At 52.1% G+C, this 18,829-nt stretch overlaps 1 protein-coding gene across 6 annotated transcripts in view; it reads right to left on the reverse strand.

Moving 5' to 3' along the window:
* Nucleotides 1-18,829, reverse strand: part of RFTN1 (raftlin, lipid raft linker 1) — a 209,285-nt gene that overhangs the window by 182,683 nt on the left and 7,773 nt on the right. For 5 of the 6 annotated variants that reach the window (XR_011487442.1, XM_070467017.1, XM_070467015.1 and 2 more), the window contains exon 2: nt 7,661-7,813. Coding sequence is in view for 5 of the 6 variants with exons in the window: in XM_070467017.1 (XP_070323118.1) it covers nt 7,661-7,805 (145 nt within the window). In the remaining variant the exon portion in view is untranslated. Of the gene's footprint in view, nt 1-7,660; nt 7,814-9,991; nt 10,057-18,829 lie in introns of those variants that run through there. The other variant, XM_070467020.1, reaches the window with a different exon arrangement.

Here is an 18,829-nt window from a genome sequence, read left to right on the forward strand (position 1 = left end):
AATCCCCGAAACATCACACCGAGTTAAGGAAGTCAGACACCAAAGCCTGCACGCTGTATGACGACAGTGCTATACTATTCTAGAAGGAGCAAGTGAATCTACAGTGACCCAAGGCCAATCAGTGGTGGTCCGGGGCAGGGAATCCTCGGGGGCGGTGTGATTATGTGGTGGTAATCACAAGGGTGTGTCAGCTACCAAAACTCAGCAAGCCATGCACCTCACATGGGTGCATTTTACTGCAGGTAAGTTAGACCCCAGTGAAGTTCTTTTTTAGACTGAGCCATCATTCAAGAGGTCTGAGTGCCCTCTTTCACGCAGTATAAAGGTCGTATGTGAAGGGAGTTCGAATACTGGATTCTGGTCCCACTTAGTACTACTACCTGTCGAGGCAATCTCCTCGTCTGAAGAAGACAGAGAGAGAGAGAGGGCCTTCCCTCCGGCTCTCAGGCTCCTTGCGGGCATTATCTGAAAACGCTTTAGATGCCGAGCAGCACGGGTGTCTCGAGTTGCGGTGCATGGGCCCGGGTGAGGTATGTAGGATCTGAGTTCCCGATCAGAGTTAGAACCTGGGCCCCCCGGCGTTGAGAGCATGGAGTCTGCTCCAATAGATCACCAGGGACGCCCACATGCTGCAACAAAGACCCAGCCCACGCAAAATAAATAATAGACAAAATGCTTTTAAAAAAGGAAACGCTGCGTTGACGTGCACACCGTCATGTGTGAAATAGACGGCTGGTGGGCAGCCGCTGTGTGCACAGGGGACTCAGCTCAGTCCTCTGTGATGACCCGGGGGGCGGGATGGTGGGAGGGAGGCGCAAGAGGAAGGGAGATGTGTAAGAATACGGCGGATTCACGCGGCTCTACAGCTGAAGCTAACGCAGCATTGTAAAGCAACTCTATTCGAATTTTTTAAAAAGTCAGTGCTTTAAAGCAGAATCAGAGCATCGCGCTGTGCCCCCATGCCAGACGTCCAGGTGCCCAGCTGAGCCACCTCCGCTCCCCTACCCCCGCCCGCTCACCGGCCAGTCAGGCCCCGGGGCCACCCGCTGCCTTCTCTCAACCCACCCGCCCTCCCGTCCGGACGGCCACTCCATTCGCTGAGGTCCCCTTCACTCCCTCCTCATGCTTCAAGATGTTCTCCTCTCCCCCGGTTTTACCCCTTCCAGCCCTTCTTTCTAAACCCAGAGCCAGCTTTCCAGGACATAAATCTGATGTCACCTACCCAAGCCCCATCTTAAGAACCTTGAGAACTCTTGAGAGAGCCTAGACTCCTCAGTCCAAGACCTAAGACCTTCAGTCATCTGGCCCCAAAAAGGCCACACGCCAATCAACTTGAACCACCCACAGCTTCTCAAATATGCGGTGTTGTCTGTATGCTCTGTCCCCTTTGTCTGAAAAGATCACCTGTTCCCAGCCTCATTCCCCACCTTATTATTCAGTCGCTCAGTCATGTCCAACTCTTTGTGACCCCATGGACCGCAGCACACCAGGTCTCCCTGTCCATCACCAACTCCCGGAGCTTACTCAAACTCATGTCCATCGAGTCGGTGATACCATCCAACCACCTCATCCTCTGTCATCCCCTTCTCCTCCTGCCCTCAATCTTTCCCAGCATCAGGGTCTTTTCAAATGAGTCAGTTCTTCACATCAGGTGGCCAAAGTATTGGAGTTTCAGCTTCAGCATCAGTCCTTCCAATGAACACCCAGGATTGATTTCCTTTAGGATGGACTGGTTGATCTTCTTACAGTCCAAGGGACTCTCAAGAGCCTTCTCCAGCACCACAGCATTCTCCACCTGGCTAACTTAATCCCCCTGCAGGCCTCAAGCCTTCCTTGACACACACATCCTCCAACAAGGGAACCTTTCACCACATCCCCTCCATCACCAGCACTCTAGTCATGTGGTTCTTCATCTGTAAGATGCTGAAGCAATACAGACCAGTAGGCTAGACCTGTGGTATGGACTGAATGGTGTCCCTCTGAAATCCAAATGCTGAAGCCCCAGCTCCCAGGGCAAGAGCATTGAGGGTAAGGCAGTAACTAAGGTGACATGTACTGGGGCTTCCCGGGCGGCTCAACAGTGAAGAATCCACCTGTTAACGCATGGGCCACGGGAGACATGGGTTCAATCCCTGGGTCAGGAAGTTCCCCTGGAGAAAAACAAATGGCAACCTACTCCAGTATTCTTGCCTGGAAAACTCCATGGACAGAGGAGCCTGGTGAGCCACAGTCCTTGAGGTTGCAAAGAATCAGACACGGCTGAGCCGGCCAGGACACAAGTAACTAAGGAAATGAGGTCAAAAGCGTGGACTCTATTCCCATAAGACCAACGTCCTTCTAAGAAGAGACAGGAAGGGGTCGCTCTGCCTCACTCAGGTGTGAAGACGTGGCAGGAAGGCGGCGGTCCACAGGCCAGGAAGACAGCTCCCACCAGGACGCCCCATTATGGGCCCCCCCCCATCGTGGACTTTCAGCCTCTAGATCCGCGATTAAAAATAAACATCACCTGGAGCACTTTGCTGCAGCAGCCCAGCTGACTGCGACCCGGGTTGGGCACCTCCTGTCCGGTTCACCCTCACATGCTCCGGACAGAACACCTGGGTCTGGTCCACACTCGGTAAATGTGTGTGACATCGATGAACTGTCATCCTGCGGCCCCTAGTGAAGCCAGGAGCAAGCCTTCATAACACCAACGGTATGTTAACCGGATTAGGGATGCAGAGTCAGACCTGGAATCGAGTCTTCCCCCCTCGAAAACCGACCGGGAGAGCAGTGCCCATGGGCCCGGCCACTCTGGTGGGCACATCCTCTGCCTACAACGCCCAGTATGGTGGCCACGAGCCACACGCGTCTGCCGAGCATGTGACGGGTGCCCGGGATGGCAGAGCAACAGATTTTTACTTCGGTTCATGTTTTCTCGTATCTTTCATTCATCTGTATTCATACATTTATTTCATTCAATGTTAATTATGTTTTCTCGTATCTTTCATTCATCTGTATTCATACATTTATTTCATTCAATGTTAATTATTATACCAAACAGCCGCGTGGCTGGCGGCTCCTGTCCTGGACAGCGCAGGGCCAGACAGTCAGGCGAGGGTCATGCCTGAGGCATCACTGTCGTCCTATGGGCCGCAGACTGTGCCAACTGCTCCTGTGACAAACACCACGGATTACCACAGGTAGCTTTCGAGTGGTGTCAGTGGCCTGGCATCGAGAAGCTGGCAAGCCACACGCGTAAAAGGGTTAACGAGGCACTGTGTTGCAGGAATTGTGATGCTTCATGGGCCTCCACCTGTGAGGAGACCCGTCCAAGGGCAGGTTCAGCCCTCGGTGACCAGAGTTAATTGAAAATTGAAGGCCCAATCAAATCACCCAGAACTGAGATTTTTGGCAGCCTATATGTGCTTTGCGGTGAGTTTCCTGCTGCTTTTCGCCTCCATCAGCGCTACAAGTGAGGTTGCAAGTTCCACAATCATCCACAGAAGCACCAGCCTCTGAGTGAGGGGCAGAAAAACCAGGGTGGACTCTGATCTTGAAAGTGCGTGTTCTCCGGTTGTTTAAAGGGTGTGGGGTCCCCTTCCTAAGGCAGCAGGTGGAAGTGGACAACACCCTATCCCCAACTTGGAATATGTGAGTCGGACGAGCATCTTCTCTATGAAAAAATAAGCACATCAAGTGCTCCTCAAAAACCTCCTATGGCAACCCCACACAGAAGAGGAGCAGCTTAGACCTCTGCTTGGCCACACAAGCTTTACGGCAAGAACGTGCCGACTGCCGTTCAGGCCTGTTCATCTGGGACCTTGCAGCTTATACGGCACAAGAGCTAGGATGCCCAAGAGACCCACATTCAGTTTCTGCCCTGATCACTTCCCGGCACCGCATCGTTAGAAAACGTACTTAACCTCTCTGAACGTCCATTTCCTCTCCTGCCAAAAATAAAAAATAAAAACAAGTGTACCCATACACCTCCCTAGGTTACAGTAGCTATAAAACCACCACAGAAGCCCACAAAGACAACTGTTCATAGCAACTTAATTCGTAAGAGCGCCAAACTGAAAATGACCCAGATGTCCATCAACAGGTGAAGAGAAAAATACGCTGTGGTCAATCCACACGCTGGAAGATCAGTCAGCGACGGAACAGGAATGGACCACTGGCACACCAGACGACATAAATGATCTCAAAACAAGGAAATGCAGTGGAAAAATCCAATTTCACAATTTCGTTTATAGAAAATTCTAGAAAAATGAAATCAGTGACAGAAAGCATATGGTCAGGGGACAGAGGGCTGGACTAAAGGAGGAGGAGGACACTTGGGGGGCAATGAAGACGCCCCACGTCTGGATGAGGTGACGGTTTCCTGGGTCTGGACATTTTAAAGACGTGCAGTGTGGTGTGCTGAAGTTACACGTCAGCAAAGTTGAAAAGGGTTTAAAACATGAGGTCAGGGGTCGAAGGCCCCATCGTAGGACCTGGCACATAGAAGGGTCCATTACAGAGCAGTGGCAGACGACCCCATGGGACTTTCTGGAAAAGGACCTTGACAGGCGGCCTGGAAAGGCATCAGCACATGTAAGCCCGGCCCTGCAGGCTTCCTGGAGCCCAACTATCCAGAATGACTGTCTGTTCTCGGCCAGAAGGCGCAAACCAGAACAATGAACAGAAAGGTGGGCAAGGCTTAGTCTCTGCCCTGAAGGAAACACACAAGAGTTTAACATACGATGGAAAAAAAGGATCATAAAGACAGTGGGGACGAGCAACCGCTATGCAGAAAAGTGTGATTCTGACGGGACAGGTGTCCGGAAGGAAGGATTTCAGGAAGGACTTCAGGGTGGGATGTTGGCAACAGGGGGGGCGGGGCAGGCCTTGTGCAGAGGGTGGTCTGACTGCACTAGAATACGGAAGCCGGAGGGGGGTCCTGGGGGGGACACCAGGCAAGGCTGAGGGCCCCGGCATGTGGTCCTGCAGAGACGAGGGAGGGGGCCCGCACGGTCTGAGCAGCAACAGGAGTCCCCGTCATCACCCAGGGAACCAGCCAAAGGGCTCAGCGTGGCAGGATTTGAGCTGCACACCCACAGGTCCCACCCAGGGGGCAAGGTGCCAATCTACTAAGGGTCCCAACACCCACATCTCTCATCTCAGCCATTCCTGAGGAAATAGTCAGAAACGCACACGGAGATGTACGTACAATGCTGCTGATCACAACATTATTTATAAGAGCCCAAAGCCCAAAATAACTTAAGCATCCATAAAGGGGAGCCCAAAATAAATTATGGCACCTTGATTGATTCAAGCACTTAGGGTCACTGAATCGTATTTTAGGAATACGTGGGACCACAGCGGGTGCCTCACTGTAAGCTACAGAAAAGCAGAACACAAAAATATACACTGAGGATTCATTCAACATGATTACTATGTGCCGGGCACTGCTCTAAATACTGACAATACAGCAGAAGAGAAACAGAGACGCAGTCCCGCTCCCATTAGAAGGGATTCCACTTGCTAATGAAGGAAGGCAGACGACAAGCAAGGAAACGGATTACAACGAGTGAAATGTAGAGCACGTGGGTGGCAGGGTTCCCCAGGAGGATGACCAAGAGAGGAAGGGGGTGGGGAGTCAGGGGAGGCAGACATTTTAAACAGGGGGTCAGGGAGGTTTCACAGAGAAGGGGGTTGAGGGTTTGAGCCCAGAGTGTATCTGGGAGGACTTTTAGGCAGAGACAACAGGCAGTGCAAAGGCCCTGAGGAAGCCGGGGCGGGGGAGGGTTGCTGAGAAACAGCAAGGCCGAAGCAGCAGAACACGCAGGACACACAGCGGGAGGATGAGGCGGAGGGAAGCTGGTGCCCTGAGGCTGGGAGCCACGGCAGGGACGTGATCCAAGGGCAGGGGGAAAGGAGAGAAGCAGGGAGACCAGCAAAGGTCGCTCTGGGGTTTTCCTAACTTTTTCAGTGGACACATGCCCACTTTATAATCAGACAACAAAACGTGATCCAACCGCAGACAGCCGTGTAGGTGCTGTGCCTGGGGCACAGGGCGGCCTGAAAACAGGCCAGCAGGTCGGGAAGGTAGTTCAGGCGATGAGCCAAGAATCAGGGGGTGCAGGGGTCGGGGGTGGGGAGGCACCTGGTATGTTCCTGGAAGTGATCACCATGAAAAGCAAAACGTCACTCCTCTTGGTGATGAAAGGAATAAAACCACGATGCACAAAACTATGAAAAAGAGGATAAGAACTGCCCCCTCGTCTCAGCACCCTAACGATCTGCATTTAACACCTTGCTATGTTTCCTTCTGGTCTTTTCTCCTGCACACACCCTGGCCTTTCCTTCACCCCTCTACCAGGCTCAGCACGTCGAAAGCGCTCAAGTGCTCACTGAGCAAATACTGGTTGATGAAATACTCCGAACGCTTTCGGGTTCAGATTTGTTCACGTTGCGTCAGCGACATCACAAGCATTTTCGGAAGACGCTTTAAGAGGCTTGGAAACTGAGGAAGGGAAGGCGTGGTTCGCAGTGAGTGAGGTGTCGGGTCTGGCCACTGAGGACGGGGGCGGCTGTATTCATCAGAGGCGCTGGCAGGAAGCAGTGGGCTGGGGAACAGCCAGGGGTCGGTTTGGGGGGCTGTGAGGGGTGCTTAGGACGGCCCTAGAGAGGCCCAGCCGCCCGCCGCCCACCCCGCTCGGGGCTCAGGGAGCGGCGTTAGCCTCGGATGGAGGTGGTCAGGCAGCGGCGGGGAGGAGGGGAGTGGGCAGTGGGGCCAGCCGCCCACCTGGGGCCAGACGCGTGCCCCCTGCTGCCCCCCAGGGCTGCCCTGCCAGCCCCCGCTGCTCAGACGCAGGTCCACAGTGGAGCCAGGACTCAAACCTGCCCCTAGGAGGGCTCTAGCCACAAATTCTCCTCTCTTATCATGGTCACAGGGAGGAGAAAGTCAGTCTTCAGAGGCCCGTGTCAGAAAGTGCCCTCTGGGGGTTCCCCACTTCAAGGGACACCCCCCACCGCACACAAGGAAGAAAGCCCTGGTCCCTCTTCCAAAAGCCTAATTTACATGCTTCCACCTCGCGGGCACGCCTGTCGAGTTCCTCCGTGGGGACGAGACACCAGGAAGGGCCACGCGATTTCCCCACAGCACCACCCGCGTCTCCACATTCAGCTGGTGCTCGGCAAATGCTCCAGATGGGAACGCTGAGCCTCACTCATCAGTCTCCCCGGGGCCTCTGGGACGCAGGGCCAAGCGTGATGGACAAGGGGCGGGGGGAGCTGGGAGGACGGACAGACGGCCACGAGCAGACACGGCCGCCGCCTCCCTCGCCCGGCCTGCCGTGAAAACGCTCTGCGAGCGGGTAGACCCTTGGTAGGGCCATTCAACGCTGCCCCGGGTACCAGCTGGCTCACCTGGTTTTAATTCGTTACTATTTAAATCAGTTGCTAGTTTGCAGAAAGTGAGAGATTTCACCTAGACCTCTGGCTTCCTAAGAGTAGTCCCTTCTTGACAAAACCCCCTGTCAGTCGGCCCCCACCCTGGCCCCCAGACTCCCACCCCCAGCCCATCCCCCCAGGCCCCCCCAAGCCCCTCAGCCTGTCCCCCCAAGACCCCCCCCCCCGGCCCCCAAGCCTGTCCCCAGGCCCCCAGAGCCCGCCAGGGCCGAGCGCCCGGGCTCACCGGCACTCAGTGTGGTGAAATCCAGGAAGCGGTACTCGTAGGACACATCTATCTTGGTCTCCACCTGGGGCCTCTTCAATGTCGAGTAGATATTTCCAGGCCGTCGGTCATCACGTTTCTCCAGCTTGTTCAACCCGCACCCCATCTCAGCAGCTGCCGGCAGAAAGGGAGAAAGAGAATGATCTTTGTTCTGAGATGCTGTCCTTACACACCGTAGTGTGCAAGACCATCACGTCGCGGAAGCCGGCATAAAGGACCCCAGGCTGGCTGAAATCCATGACCTGCACCCCGGAGGCTCTCTGCTCAGGCTGGCTTCTCTGGCTGGTAAGCCTGGGGTTCTGAACTGACACCCCAAACATGCCTGTTTTATATCATTTCTCTCCCCTATCTGAGGAAAACAACGCCGTGGAGTGCCTCAGTCCCGCTATACTCTGTATGCGTGATCTTAAAAAAGGAGATCTAAAAAGCAACACCCTGCGTGACGGTGTCGGCCCATCTGAAAAAGAGACAGGATGGTCCGTCACTTCGCGGCGGTCTCTAAAAGGGGATAAGTTGTTACAATTTCCAAAGTCCTTTCCACCTTCAACGGTAACTATTTAGACAGATTTCACATTCAGAAAACGTCTCTCAAGGTAGACGGTGGCATTTTTACAGACCTTGTCTAAAAGTCATTTATTCTCTCTGAGACCAAACCACAAGAACCCAGGGGTTCTTCCAGACTCTGCGAGTCATTTCAGACCAAAATGAAAACTGGCTGAACACGAACGGCAGGGCAGGAGAATCTGGAAGCAGAAACCCACGTGTGTCACAGCAAAGATCCACGGCCATGGTTTGGATGCAAAAGGAGGAGATGCTGAAATGGAGCGCATACGAGGATGGACTGGGCATCCAGTCTCCCGGGGGCTGAAAAACAGTGACCGTTCTGTTTCTTTAGGCAGAACAGCAACCACAAAACGGCTCTGCGCCCACTCCCCAGACTTCAGCGGGGACTTCAGTACCCGTGGTGACCAAGCCTGGCCAATCTGTCCCTCCTCCCTGGAGCACCACTGCTGTCATCAGGACACGTTTCACAAAAACACGAACTGGTCACGACTATCACAAACACAAATGTGGCAGCCGCTTCCTCTCAGAGATAAGGGTCTCCCTGGGCTCAGGCCATTCGCAAGGTACTCAGCTTCCTACGGCAACTTGGGCAGCTCCAGAAAAACAAGACGAACCTCACAAAAGCAACTTAGCCGGGGAGGGACGATGGGGCTGGCAAAGCAACCAGCAGGCGATACTTGTCAGTAATTAAAAAAAGTCTGGGAGGATGGATGAGAACAGGAAGGCTTACTTATGCCTTAATAAGGGAACATTAGTGTCCAAAGGGCCAGAGCAGACATGATTTATGTGCCATCTGCATGAACTGATTACTTGTAAAATACTCTGCAGTGCTGCTGATAGAATAGCTGATATGCACCGAGGCTGTATATTTAACTGCTAGAAAGCAAGTCGATGGGCATCTGCTGGGGCAACGCAGAAGTGGACAGGGAGGCCCCTAAGTGTTGGGGAACAGGTAAGCTGGGCAGATAAGCACTTTCACCCCCAGAACAGAGTTGGAAACACCCGAAGGCTTACCAGTCACTCACTCACCTTCCTCCCTACAAAGAAAGGCCTGAATGTTTGGGGGCCTCCAAAAAAGTAAAAAAACAAAAAACACAAAGGCGCTTCCCAACTGGTGCTAATGGTAATAACCTGCCTGCCAATGGAAAGACGTAAGAGACGTGGGTTCGATCCCTGGGTCGGGAAGAATCCATGGAGGAGGACATGGCAGCCCACGCCAGTTTTCTTGCCTGGAGAATCCCATGGACAGAGGAGCCTGGTGAGCTATGATCCACAGGGTTGCAAAGAGTCAGACACGACTGAAGCGACTTAACACGTGGGCAAGAGACAAAGAAACCTTTCCTCAAAAGTCTTTCCATTCTTGCTATCCTACTAGGTAAATTCTAGCACTAGAGATTCCTTCCTTTGAGAACACTCTGCCTCAGCAGCCTCTGAAACCACCATCACGTTCTCCCTGGGAAGGACATCAAACCAAGCTCCTGGTAGACCCTAACACTTCAGTATGATTTAATTTCTTTTCTCCAGGACAGGTTCCTGACAGCAGGAAAAAAAAGGAGGAGGGGATTATCAGGATGAGTCAAGATAGACAAATCTGACATTGAGGGGAGGGGGGTGCCAGAAACTATTAGAAAAAGTCCCATTTCACAAGCTGTGAATTTTCAGCTTCAATCACACCGTCCAAACTTAAGCCCCCAAGTCCCCCCTGGAAGGGCATTGTGCTGGACTCACAGGATGCAATGAGCCTCTGGGCAAGCGAAGCGCCTATGTGATCAGACACTGGACCAGCCAGGAGCAGAACTGTAGCTTCAGTGAATCCTCGAGGTTGCAAATCCTAGGCATTCGTTTCTTTGGGGGCACAGGCAGCCCCAGTTAAGCAACTGCTTCTAAAGCACAGTTCTCTCTGGGAAGGGAGGCCCCGCCGAGCCTCCGCCATCAAAAGTGCGCAGTGTGAATTTGCTCCTCTGCCGCGGTCGTGTTAGAGCCCTTCCGTGCCGGCTCCTGGCGCGGCTGCTTTCCTCCCAGCTCCTTCCTGCGTCACTCACCCGACCCCTGTCAAAATAGGAAAGGCTTGGACAGCGCCCCACAAGTGGCCACTACAGTCCCTGCTGTGCTGAAGCAAGTCACGAAACCCAGCTTACGGAAAGAAAGAGAACTAAGACGTGGCAGCACCTTACGTGATCATCCACGTTTGGTAGATTTCACTGTTTACCATGCGGGGTCCCCTCGCACTAGAACCCCACGGGGGGCTGGGCCAAGGCTGGCTCTGGGCCTCGCGGGGCAGTGAGGCTGTGGGAGGACGGAGGAGAAGGGCAGAGCCCTGCCGGATTCGGGCGGACGGGGTCCGCGGGGCTGCACGCAAGGGTCTCGGCCAAAGCCTGTCTCCCTCGGGGCTCAAGGTCTCCGGCAGGACAGAAGGTAAATGGGGTGACTCTTTTCACATCTGGCCCTTCCAACATTCCTGCCATCGAGAGATGGGGCTTCCGTCACCTCCCCTGAATCCAGGCTCGTGACTGCTGGCCACTGGTGCTGTCCGTCAGTCGCCCAGTCGTGTCCGACTCTTTGTGACCCCACAGACTGCAGCACACCAGGCTTCCCTGTCCATCATTACCTCTTGGAGTTTGCTCAGATTCACGTCCATTCAGTCCGTGATGCCATCCAACCATCTCATCCTCTGTCATCCCCTTCTCCTCCTGCCTTCAATCTTTCCCAGCATGAGTCTCTTTTCCAATGAGTTGGTTCTTTGCATCCGGTGGCCAAAGTACTGAAGCTTCAGCATCATTCGTTTCAGTGAACATTCAGGGTTGCTTTCCTTTAGGATGGACTGGTTGGATCTCCTTGCAGTCAGCTTGCCATTTGTTGTTGTTGTACAGGCGCCAAGTCAAGTCCAACTCTTTGGGACCCCATGGACTGCAGCACACCCAGATTCCCTGTCCCTCACCATCTCCTGGAGTTTGCCCAAGTTCATGTCCATTGAATTGGTGATGCCATCCAGCCATCTCCTCCTCTGACGTCCTCTTCTCCTCCTGCCTTCAATCTTTCCCAGCATCAGGGTCTTTCCCAATGAGTCAACTGTTTGTATCAGGAGGCCAAAGTATTGGAGCCTCAGCATCAGTCCTTCCAATGGACACTCAGGACTGATTTCCTTTGGGATAGACTGGTTGGCTCTCCTTGCAGTCTGCTTGCCATAGAAAGTATCAAATGATGCAGTACCAGCTTCTGGACCTGAATTGTAAGAAACTGGGAGCATCCGTTGCCCGACTCTCGGGAAACTTGCTCTTGGAACCCAGTCACCATGCCAGGAGGAAGCTCAAGCAGCCTCGAAGAAAGGCCCACCTGGGGAGGAACCCATAGCCAGCGCCAAATTGCAGGCCAGGGAGCCACCCTGGAAGGCAAGCCTCTGCCTCAGTCAAGCTGCTGAAACCACTAGCAGAAGTGAGCTGTTTCCCCCAAGGCCTGTCAGATCAGCAGGTTCCTGGGCAAAACATGCCACCGTGGCTGTCTCAGGCCTCTCCGTTTGGGTATGATGCGCCAGGCCGGAGGTAACCTATACATGAGTCTGGGCCAAACGATCCTGGCCAGCCGCCTCCAGGGCCGAGCACTGGTCTGCAGTCACAAGCCTGCTTCAGTCACTCATGCCAGGAGGATATCTAGAGTCTCTCCAGTCTGGGTCGATGCCAAACAAAGTGGCTGCAGACATGCATGGAGAAGTTCTTCTGTGGACAGAAGCTTCCATTTCTCTAGGGTGACATCTAGGTGAGTGACCACACCATCGTGGGTACCCAGGTCATCGAGGCCTGTTTTGTTTAGTCCCTCTGTGTATCCCTGCCACCTCTTCTTAATCTCTTCTGCTTCTTTTAGGTCCTTACAGTTTCTGTCCTTTATCACACCCATCCTTGCATGAAATGTTCCCTTGATACCTCCACTTTTCTTGAAGAGATCTCCAGTCTTTCCCATTCTGTTGTTTTCCTCTATTTCTTTTTCATTTAAGAAGGCCTTCTTATCTCTCCTTGTTATTCTCTGAAACTTTGCATTCAGTTGGGTATACCATCCCCTTCCTCTTTTGCCTTCCCTTTCTCTTCTTTCCCCAGCTATGTGTAAAGCCTCCTCAGACAACCATTTTGCCTTCTTGTGTGATGGTGTGGTCACTCACCTACAGCTAGACACCCTGGGATGTGAAGCAAAGCGGGCCTTGGGAAGCATTGCTACAAACAAAGCTAGTGGAGGTGATGGAATTCCAGCTGAGCTATTTCAAATCCTAAAAGATGATGCTGTTAAAATGTTGCACTCAATATACCAGCACATTTGGAAAACTCAGCAGTGGCCATAGGACTGTAAAAGGTCGGTTTTCATTCCAATCCCAAAGAAAGGCAATCCCAAAGAATGTTCCAACTACTGTAAAATTTGCGCTCATTTCACACGCTGCTCAGTCACTTCAGTCATGTCAAACTCTGTGCAATCCCAGGGACTGTAGCCCACCAGGCTCCTCTGTCCATGGGGATTTTCCAGACAAGAATACTAGAGTGGGTTGCCATGCCCTCCTCTAAGGTATCTTCCCAACCCAGGGATCAAACCCAGGTCTCTTGCATTGCAGGTGGATTCTTTACCAGCTGAGCCACCAGGGAAGGCCTCACACACTAGCAAGGTAACACTCAAAATCCTTCAAGCTAGGCTTTGACAGCACGTGAACAGAGAACCTCTAGATGCACAAGCTGGGTTTTGAAGAGACAGAGGAACCAGAGATCAAATTGACAACATTCAGTGGATCATGCAGAATGCAAGAGAGTTCCAGAAAAACATCTACTTCTGCTTCACTGACTATGCTAAAGCCTTTGGCTGTGTAGGTAATAATCAACTATGGAAAATTACTAAAGAGATGGGAGTACCAAACCACCTTACCTGTATGTGGGTCAAGAAGCAGAAGTTAGAACTAGACATGGGACAATGGACTGGTTCACAGCTGGGAAAGGAGTATGTCAAAGCTGTATATTGTCACCCTGCTTATTTAACTTCTACGCAGAGTACATCATGTGAGATGCTGGGCTGGATGAATCACAAGCTGGAATCAAGATTGCTGGGAGAAATATCAACAACCTCATGTATGCAGATGATACCATTCTAATGGCACCAAGAAAGCCCATCCAAGAGGTCTTCAAAGGCAGAAGAAAGAGGAAGCCTTTCCCCACTCCTATGGTTATACAGCGAGGAAAGAGACAAAATATCCTTCCAGTTCTCTACTAGAAACTGGCTGAGCGTCATTAGGAACTGGATGCTGACTGGCAAGGAGAGTAAGATAATCACTGGGGGTTCTGAGACCCAACTGCAAGGACAGGACGTTAGACACTGCGAATGACCCAGAAGCAAAGACTCTCCAACTGGTGACATTCTGGAAAAGCGACTCTTTCTGAATCAAGCCCAGAAAGAAGTGTGTCTTTGGTGTTTATGGGGACCAGCTTCATCCAGGAATTGTCAGCTCCATGAGGGAGAGAATTTATGTTCCAAGTTCACCCATTCATTCATTGAATGCAAACTTATTATAACCCACTTTGAGTCCTGCCATGAATTAGGAAACATAAAAATGGGAAGATCAGGTCATAGGCTCAAGGGGACCAGAGGTAAAGGAGGAGACAGAAAATGAAGGGATACACATGATATAGGGAGGCTGGTTGTTCTAGAAGTCTGGCTGGGGTGCAGGGCTTTCAGAGAAAACCACTGTGAAATCAAACAGATGGCACATCCCCAGAGACCTGCTTCCAGAAAAAACGCATCAGCAACAGGACACAATATCCTGTGCCATTTTACTCCTTTATTTGTTGAGTTTTTTTTTTTTTAATGTGAACCACTTCCAAAGCCCTCATCAAATTTGCTACAACACTGATTCCATTTCTATGCCCTGGCTTCTTGGTGACAAGTCATGCAGGATCCCAGCTTCCCAACTAGGGACTGAACTTGCACTGACCTCACTGGAAGGTGAAGTCTCAACCGCGGAACCGCCCCAGAAGTTCCACTGTGTCATTTCAAATGTTTGAAATTTTTATTTTTGAAGTATTCTAATTTGTTTTTTAAATGTCTCCCCAGATGCCCATGAAAGCTGCTCAGTTGTGTCCGACTCTTGGAGACCCCATAGATGATACAGTCCATGGAATTTTCTAGGCCAGAGTACTGGAGTGGGTAGCCTTTCCCTTCTCCAGGGGATCTTCCCAACTCAGGGATCGAACCAGGGTCTCCTAAACTGCAGGCGGATTCTTTACCAACTGAGCTATCAGAGAAGCCCAGATGCCCATACAACACTGGAAAATCACTTCGAAAAGGATCACCTTCCGAAAAGATTATTTTTCAGCTGGGATTAAAAAAAAAAACAAAAAACCTCAGTTTAAAGTTCATTTTTACTACCAACTAGCATGCATGTATTTCAATAATGGGGGCAATAAATGTAGTTATATTTTCAAATACAAATTAGTTTCATTAAGAGTGAGCTCTCATTTACCACATTTGCTGCTAATCTGAGGCAGACTGTAAAACTAATTTTAACAACTGCCAACAGCTCATGACAAGCGACCAGAGATGGTGCAATTATATGCAATGATGCCGGATCAGCTGGCAAACTCATTCTTTATTTCTTCACTCAAATCCTATATTTGAAGACTCGAGCGTGTTTATTACATCATTCAGGCACCCAAAGCAAGAACTGATGATCCAAATTAAGAAGTTTTTACATGATGAGAACATTTCTCTTCACTCAAAAATGTATGAAAATTTGAAAACCCAACCAGCTACTTGGATGGTGTCAAATCTTGATATCCTACAAACTGTCTATGAGAGAAACCCAAGCATAACTGAAACGGACCCACTGACAAGTGTGCCTGACTTGATGCCAAGGAAAAGAACAATCTGTTTGAAAGGGACTATTTTATGGTGATGTTTTTAAGTGTCTATGTGTGCATCTGCATATGAAAATCCATGTGTTGTTTGTTTTTTTTTTCCTTAACTGACAGGACAGGGACCACAGCATTCACAGAACTTTCCTCTGGGTCTGAGGTGATAGCTTTTCATATTTTTCAAGTTTTCCGTGCTGGACGGGCATTCCTGTTCTAGTTGAAGACATCAAGGTGCATCACAGCCAGCCTCCAAGATGGGCCTCAGTAGTCCTCCTGCTCACCAGGGGACACTCCCTCACTCAACGGGGCTGGCCGGCACGGCCGGCGGGATGCAGCAGAAGGGCGCGCGTGCCTGGGGGAAGCCCGCTGCCATCCCGGGTGCTTGCGCTCAGCTGCCGAGTCACGTCCGACTCTGCAACCCCACGGACTGTAGCCCGCCAGGCTCCTCTGTCCACGGGACATCCAGGCAAGAGTACTGGAGTGGGGTGCCATGTCCTCCTCCAGGGCATCTTCCCCACCCAGGGATCGAACCCACATCTCCTGCAGTGGAGGTGAGTTCTTTACCACTGAGCCCCCGGGGAAGCCCCGCCGTATTGGGAAGACACGCTATTAACCGCATGGAGAAGCCCCCAGGCGGGCACTGAGGCCACCACCCAACAGCCACGACAAACCCAATACCCAAGTGCCAGCATCGCTCAGCAGCCTTCGGGCCAGCCGGCGTCCTGGCCAGAACCTCAGGAGAGGCCCCCGGTCAGAACCACCCAGCTCAGCTGCCTCTGGATTCCTGACTCACAGGAGCCCCGAGAAACGAGAAACGTTCACTGCTGTTTCCAGTTGCCAAGTTAGGGGGTAAAATGTTACACGGCAAAAGATAAGGGGGAAGAAAAAGATGAAAAAAAAAAAGAAAGAAAGATAAGAGGGGTATTTATCAAAAGAAAACACCCGGCGGAGACGGATCCAGACTTCCTTTCTGCTCTCCAACAAGCGTCCATCACAGCCACCCTTAGCTGAAAACAGCCCCCCTCCCAAGAGGCCGCCACTCAAAGTGCGATCCTCAGACCAGCAGCGCCGCCACCCGTGGTAACGGCCCACCCAGGCCCGCCCGTCCGAATCCACACTGCCACGTGTGGTTCAGCAACGTCTAAACCACAGGAAAGCTCCAGAGAGCCTGGACCTCGGAGGTGGCTCTCCATCTCGGCTGCCCACCGGATCACCGACAGCTGTTGCGAGGTCCAGACGCCCGGGCCCTGAGTCTGAAGCGCATAGCTGGGGGCTGGGGACCACAGTCTAGAGGAGGGGGTCTTGCAGACCTCCTTGGTTTCACCCCCGTTTCTTCCGAACCTCTTGGGACCTCATGTCCTACCTCTCCAGCCTGTCTGCTTTCCTCCCGCACAAGTGCACCCCAAATTTCTACCCTGGTCTTCTGTCCTTCTCTCTCTTCAAACTGCTTTCACTATTAACCCCTGCAAACACACGGATCAGGATGAAAAAATGAGACATCTCTGCACCCACTATCGTGATTTAACAAATGCTTGCATTTTATTTGCTCTCAGCTCTTATTTTTGCAGAAATACTTTTGGGGTGCAGCCTTCATGCCAGTCCCTTTTTCCCGTATCTTGCAGTCCCTGCTCCTCACGCCTGAGCATGTTACATATAATACCCAGAACAATACAGGGCAAAGGCCCTGACGCTTTTCAGGTCATGGTGTGTACGACCCCCAGTGTCCATGTATGTTTTTTCACAGCACCCCCAGGCTTCAACATTTGATTAAGTAGTTGGGTCCAAACAAATTGATAATTACGTCCAAACAACTTAGCAGTCTTTGGAAAGAACAAACTACATAAACTGAAAGAAAAAAATCCTTCTCTGCATCTTTCGGTCACCATTACTGCTTACTTCTGGGACATGTGCACTGGGCAACTTCTCAAACCTCAGACACACTAGCCAGCCCCACCCCCCGCCATCTCCTGTTCCGCAACGATTGTAGCAACCACCCCAAATCCAGCTTCGCAAAGAGACGACATCATCAAAAGGAAGCGGTGCCCTTTGATGCTGGTACTGTGAACCACCTCCGGCTGGCAGTGAAAGACACCCAACAAGCTTGCTGCAGTTCTCAGCACAGAGTCTGGAGCCCTCCAATATAGGACTGGACGTGTCGCTCGAGAAAGTTCCCTAACTATCTCCTCTCCCCTTAGCTGTCAGACCCCCTCTCAATCTGACTGCTTTTCAACTCCAGCTCACAGGCCCACCTATCCATCCCAACATCTCCCCCTAGAACTTTCTTTCCCGGCACTTCCAGAAGGATATGCCCCCAACAGAGCTCAACGTCCTGCCCCCAAAGCCAGCTCTTCCTCCTGGGTTTCTTGTGTGTGTACATGTGTTTCCATATATAGACATCTACAGACAGAAGTGGGGGCAGAGTTGTTTTAGCGGACTTGTCTTTGGACTTGGAGGCTGGCAAGTCTGAAACCTACAGAGTGGACCAGGAGGCCAAAGACCCAGGAAGAGGGGATGGAGCAGCCCTGAGCCCCAGAGGCTCAAGGCCCGTCCTCGGAGATCTCGGTCTTTTAAGTCCCTGAACTGGCCGGACGATGCCCATTCATACTGTGGAGACTGGTCTGCTTTTACTGATTCAAATGTCAATCACATCTTTAAAAAATACTGCAGGGCAACACCCAGACTGCTACTTGACCAAAAACCGGGGAGCACTGTGTAGCCAACTTGATACATAAAATAACCATCACGCCCTTCTTCACTGAGCACTTATTACATGCAAGGCACTATCCCTGTAGCTCAGATGGTAAAGAATCTGCCTGCAATGCAGGAGACCCGGCTTGATCCTGGGTCGGGAAGATCCTCTGGAGAAGGGAATGGCAACCCAGTCCAGTATTCCGGCCTGGAGAATCCCATGGACAGAGGAGCCTGGTGGACTATAGTCCGTGGGGTCGCAAAGAGTCAGACACGACTCACGACTCAGCGACTAACGGTACAACCCAATACGCGGTTCCTAACGCTGGGGATACCGAGCGGAAACAGGGACAAAAAAACCAAATAAGAACCACGCCAGCCTTATGGACCTTACTTTCAGGAGCAGAGAAACAGACGTCAGATGCATAAAAATAATGAAGTTCAAGCTTGAAAGAATGTCACATAAAGACAAGGAAAGCAGGGATTTTTTTTTTTTTTTAAACAAGGTGATGAGGGCAGGCCTCCCGCAGAAGGTGACAATGAGCAGAACTCGAGGAAGGGGAGCCCCGGGGAGCAGTGGGCGGACGCAGCTTTCAGGGCGGCCTCACGTGCAAACAGGCTGGGGCTTCAGGGACAGACCAGGAGGAGGGCGGGGCTTGGGCGGCAGTGGACTCCGGAGGCGCGAGCTGGCGGTCGTGGGCAAGACGCCCCCGGCTGCCTCAAGGCAGGTGGGAACCAGCGGAGGGTTCTGAGCCCAGGGGAAGGCAGGACCCCTCTGACCCTGGGAAGGGGGAGACCCGGTGGTGACCAGGGGTGAGGAGCAGTCAAACTCTGGATATGTCTGGGAGGCAGCCAGTGGGACTTCTCGTGGGTCTGGAGACGGGGCATCCAAGACGCCTCCAGGGCGTGCACTCTCAGCATCTTGCAGCGGCACCTCCCATGCTGGATGGAGCCAAAGGAGGTGGGAGTCTGTTCTGGCTGTGCTAACTCCAGCCAAGGGCAG

This window comes from Odocoileus virginianus, chromosome 4 (assembly GCF_023699985.2).
Source record: "Odocoileus virginianus isolate 20LAN1187 ecotype Illinois chromosome 4, Ovbor_1.2, whole genome shotgun sequence".
Classification (NCBI taxonomy): domain Eukaryota; kingdom Metazoa; phylum Chordata; class Mammalia; order Artiodactyla; family Cervidae; genus Odocoileus; species Odocoileus virginianus.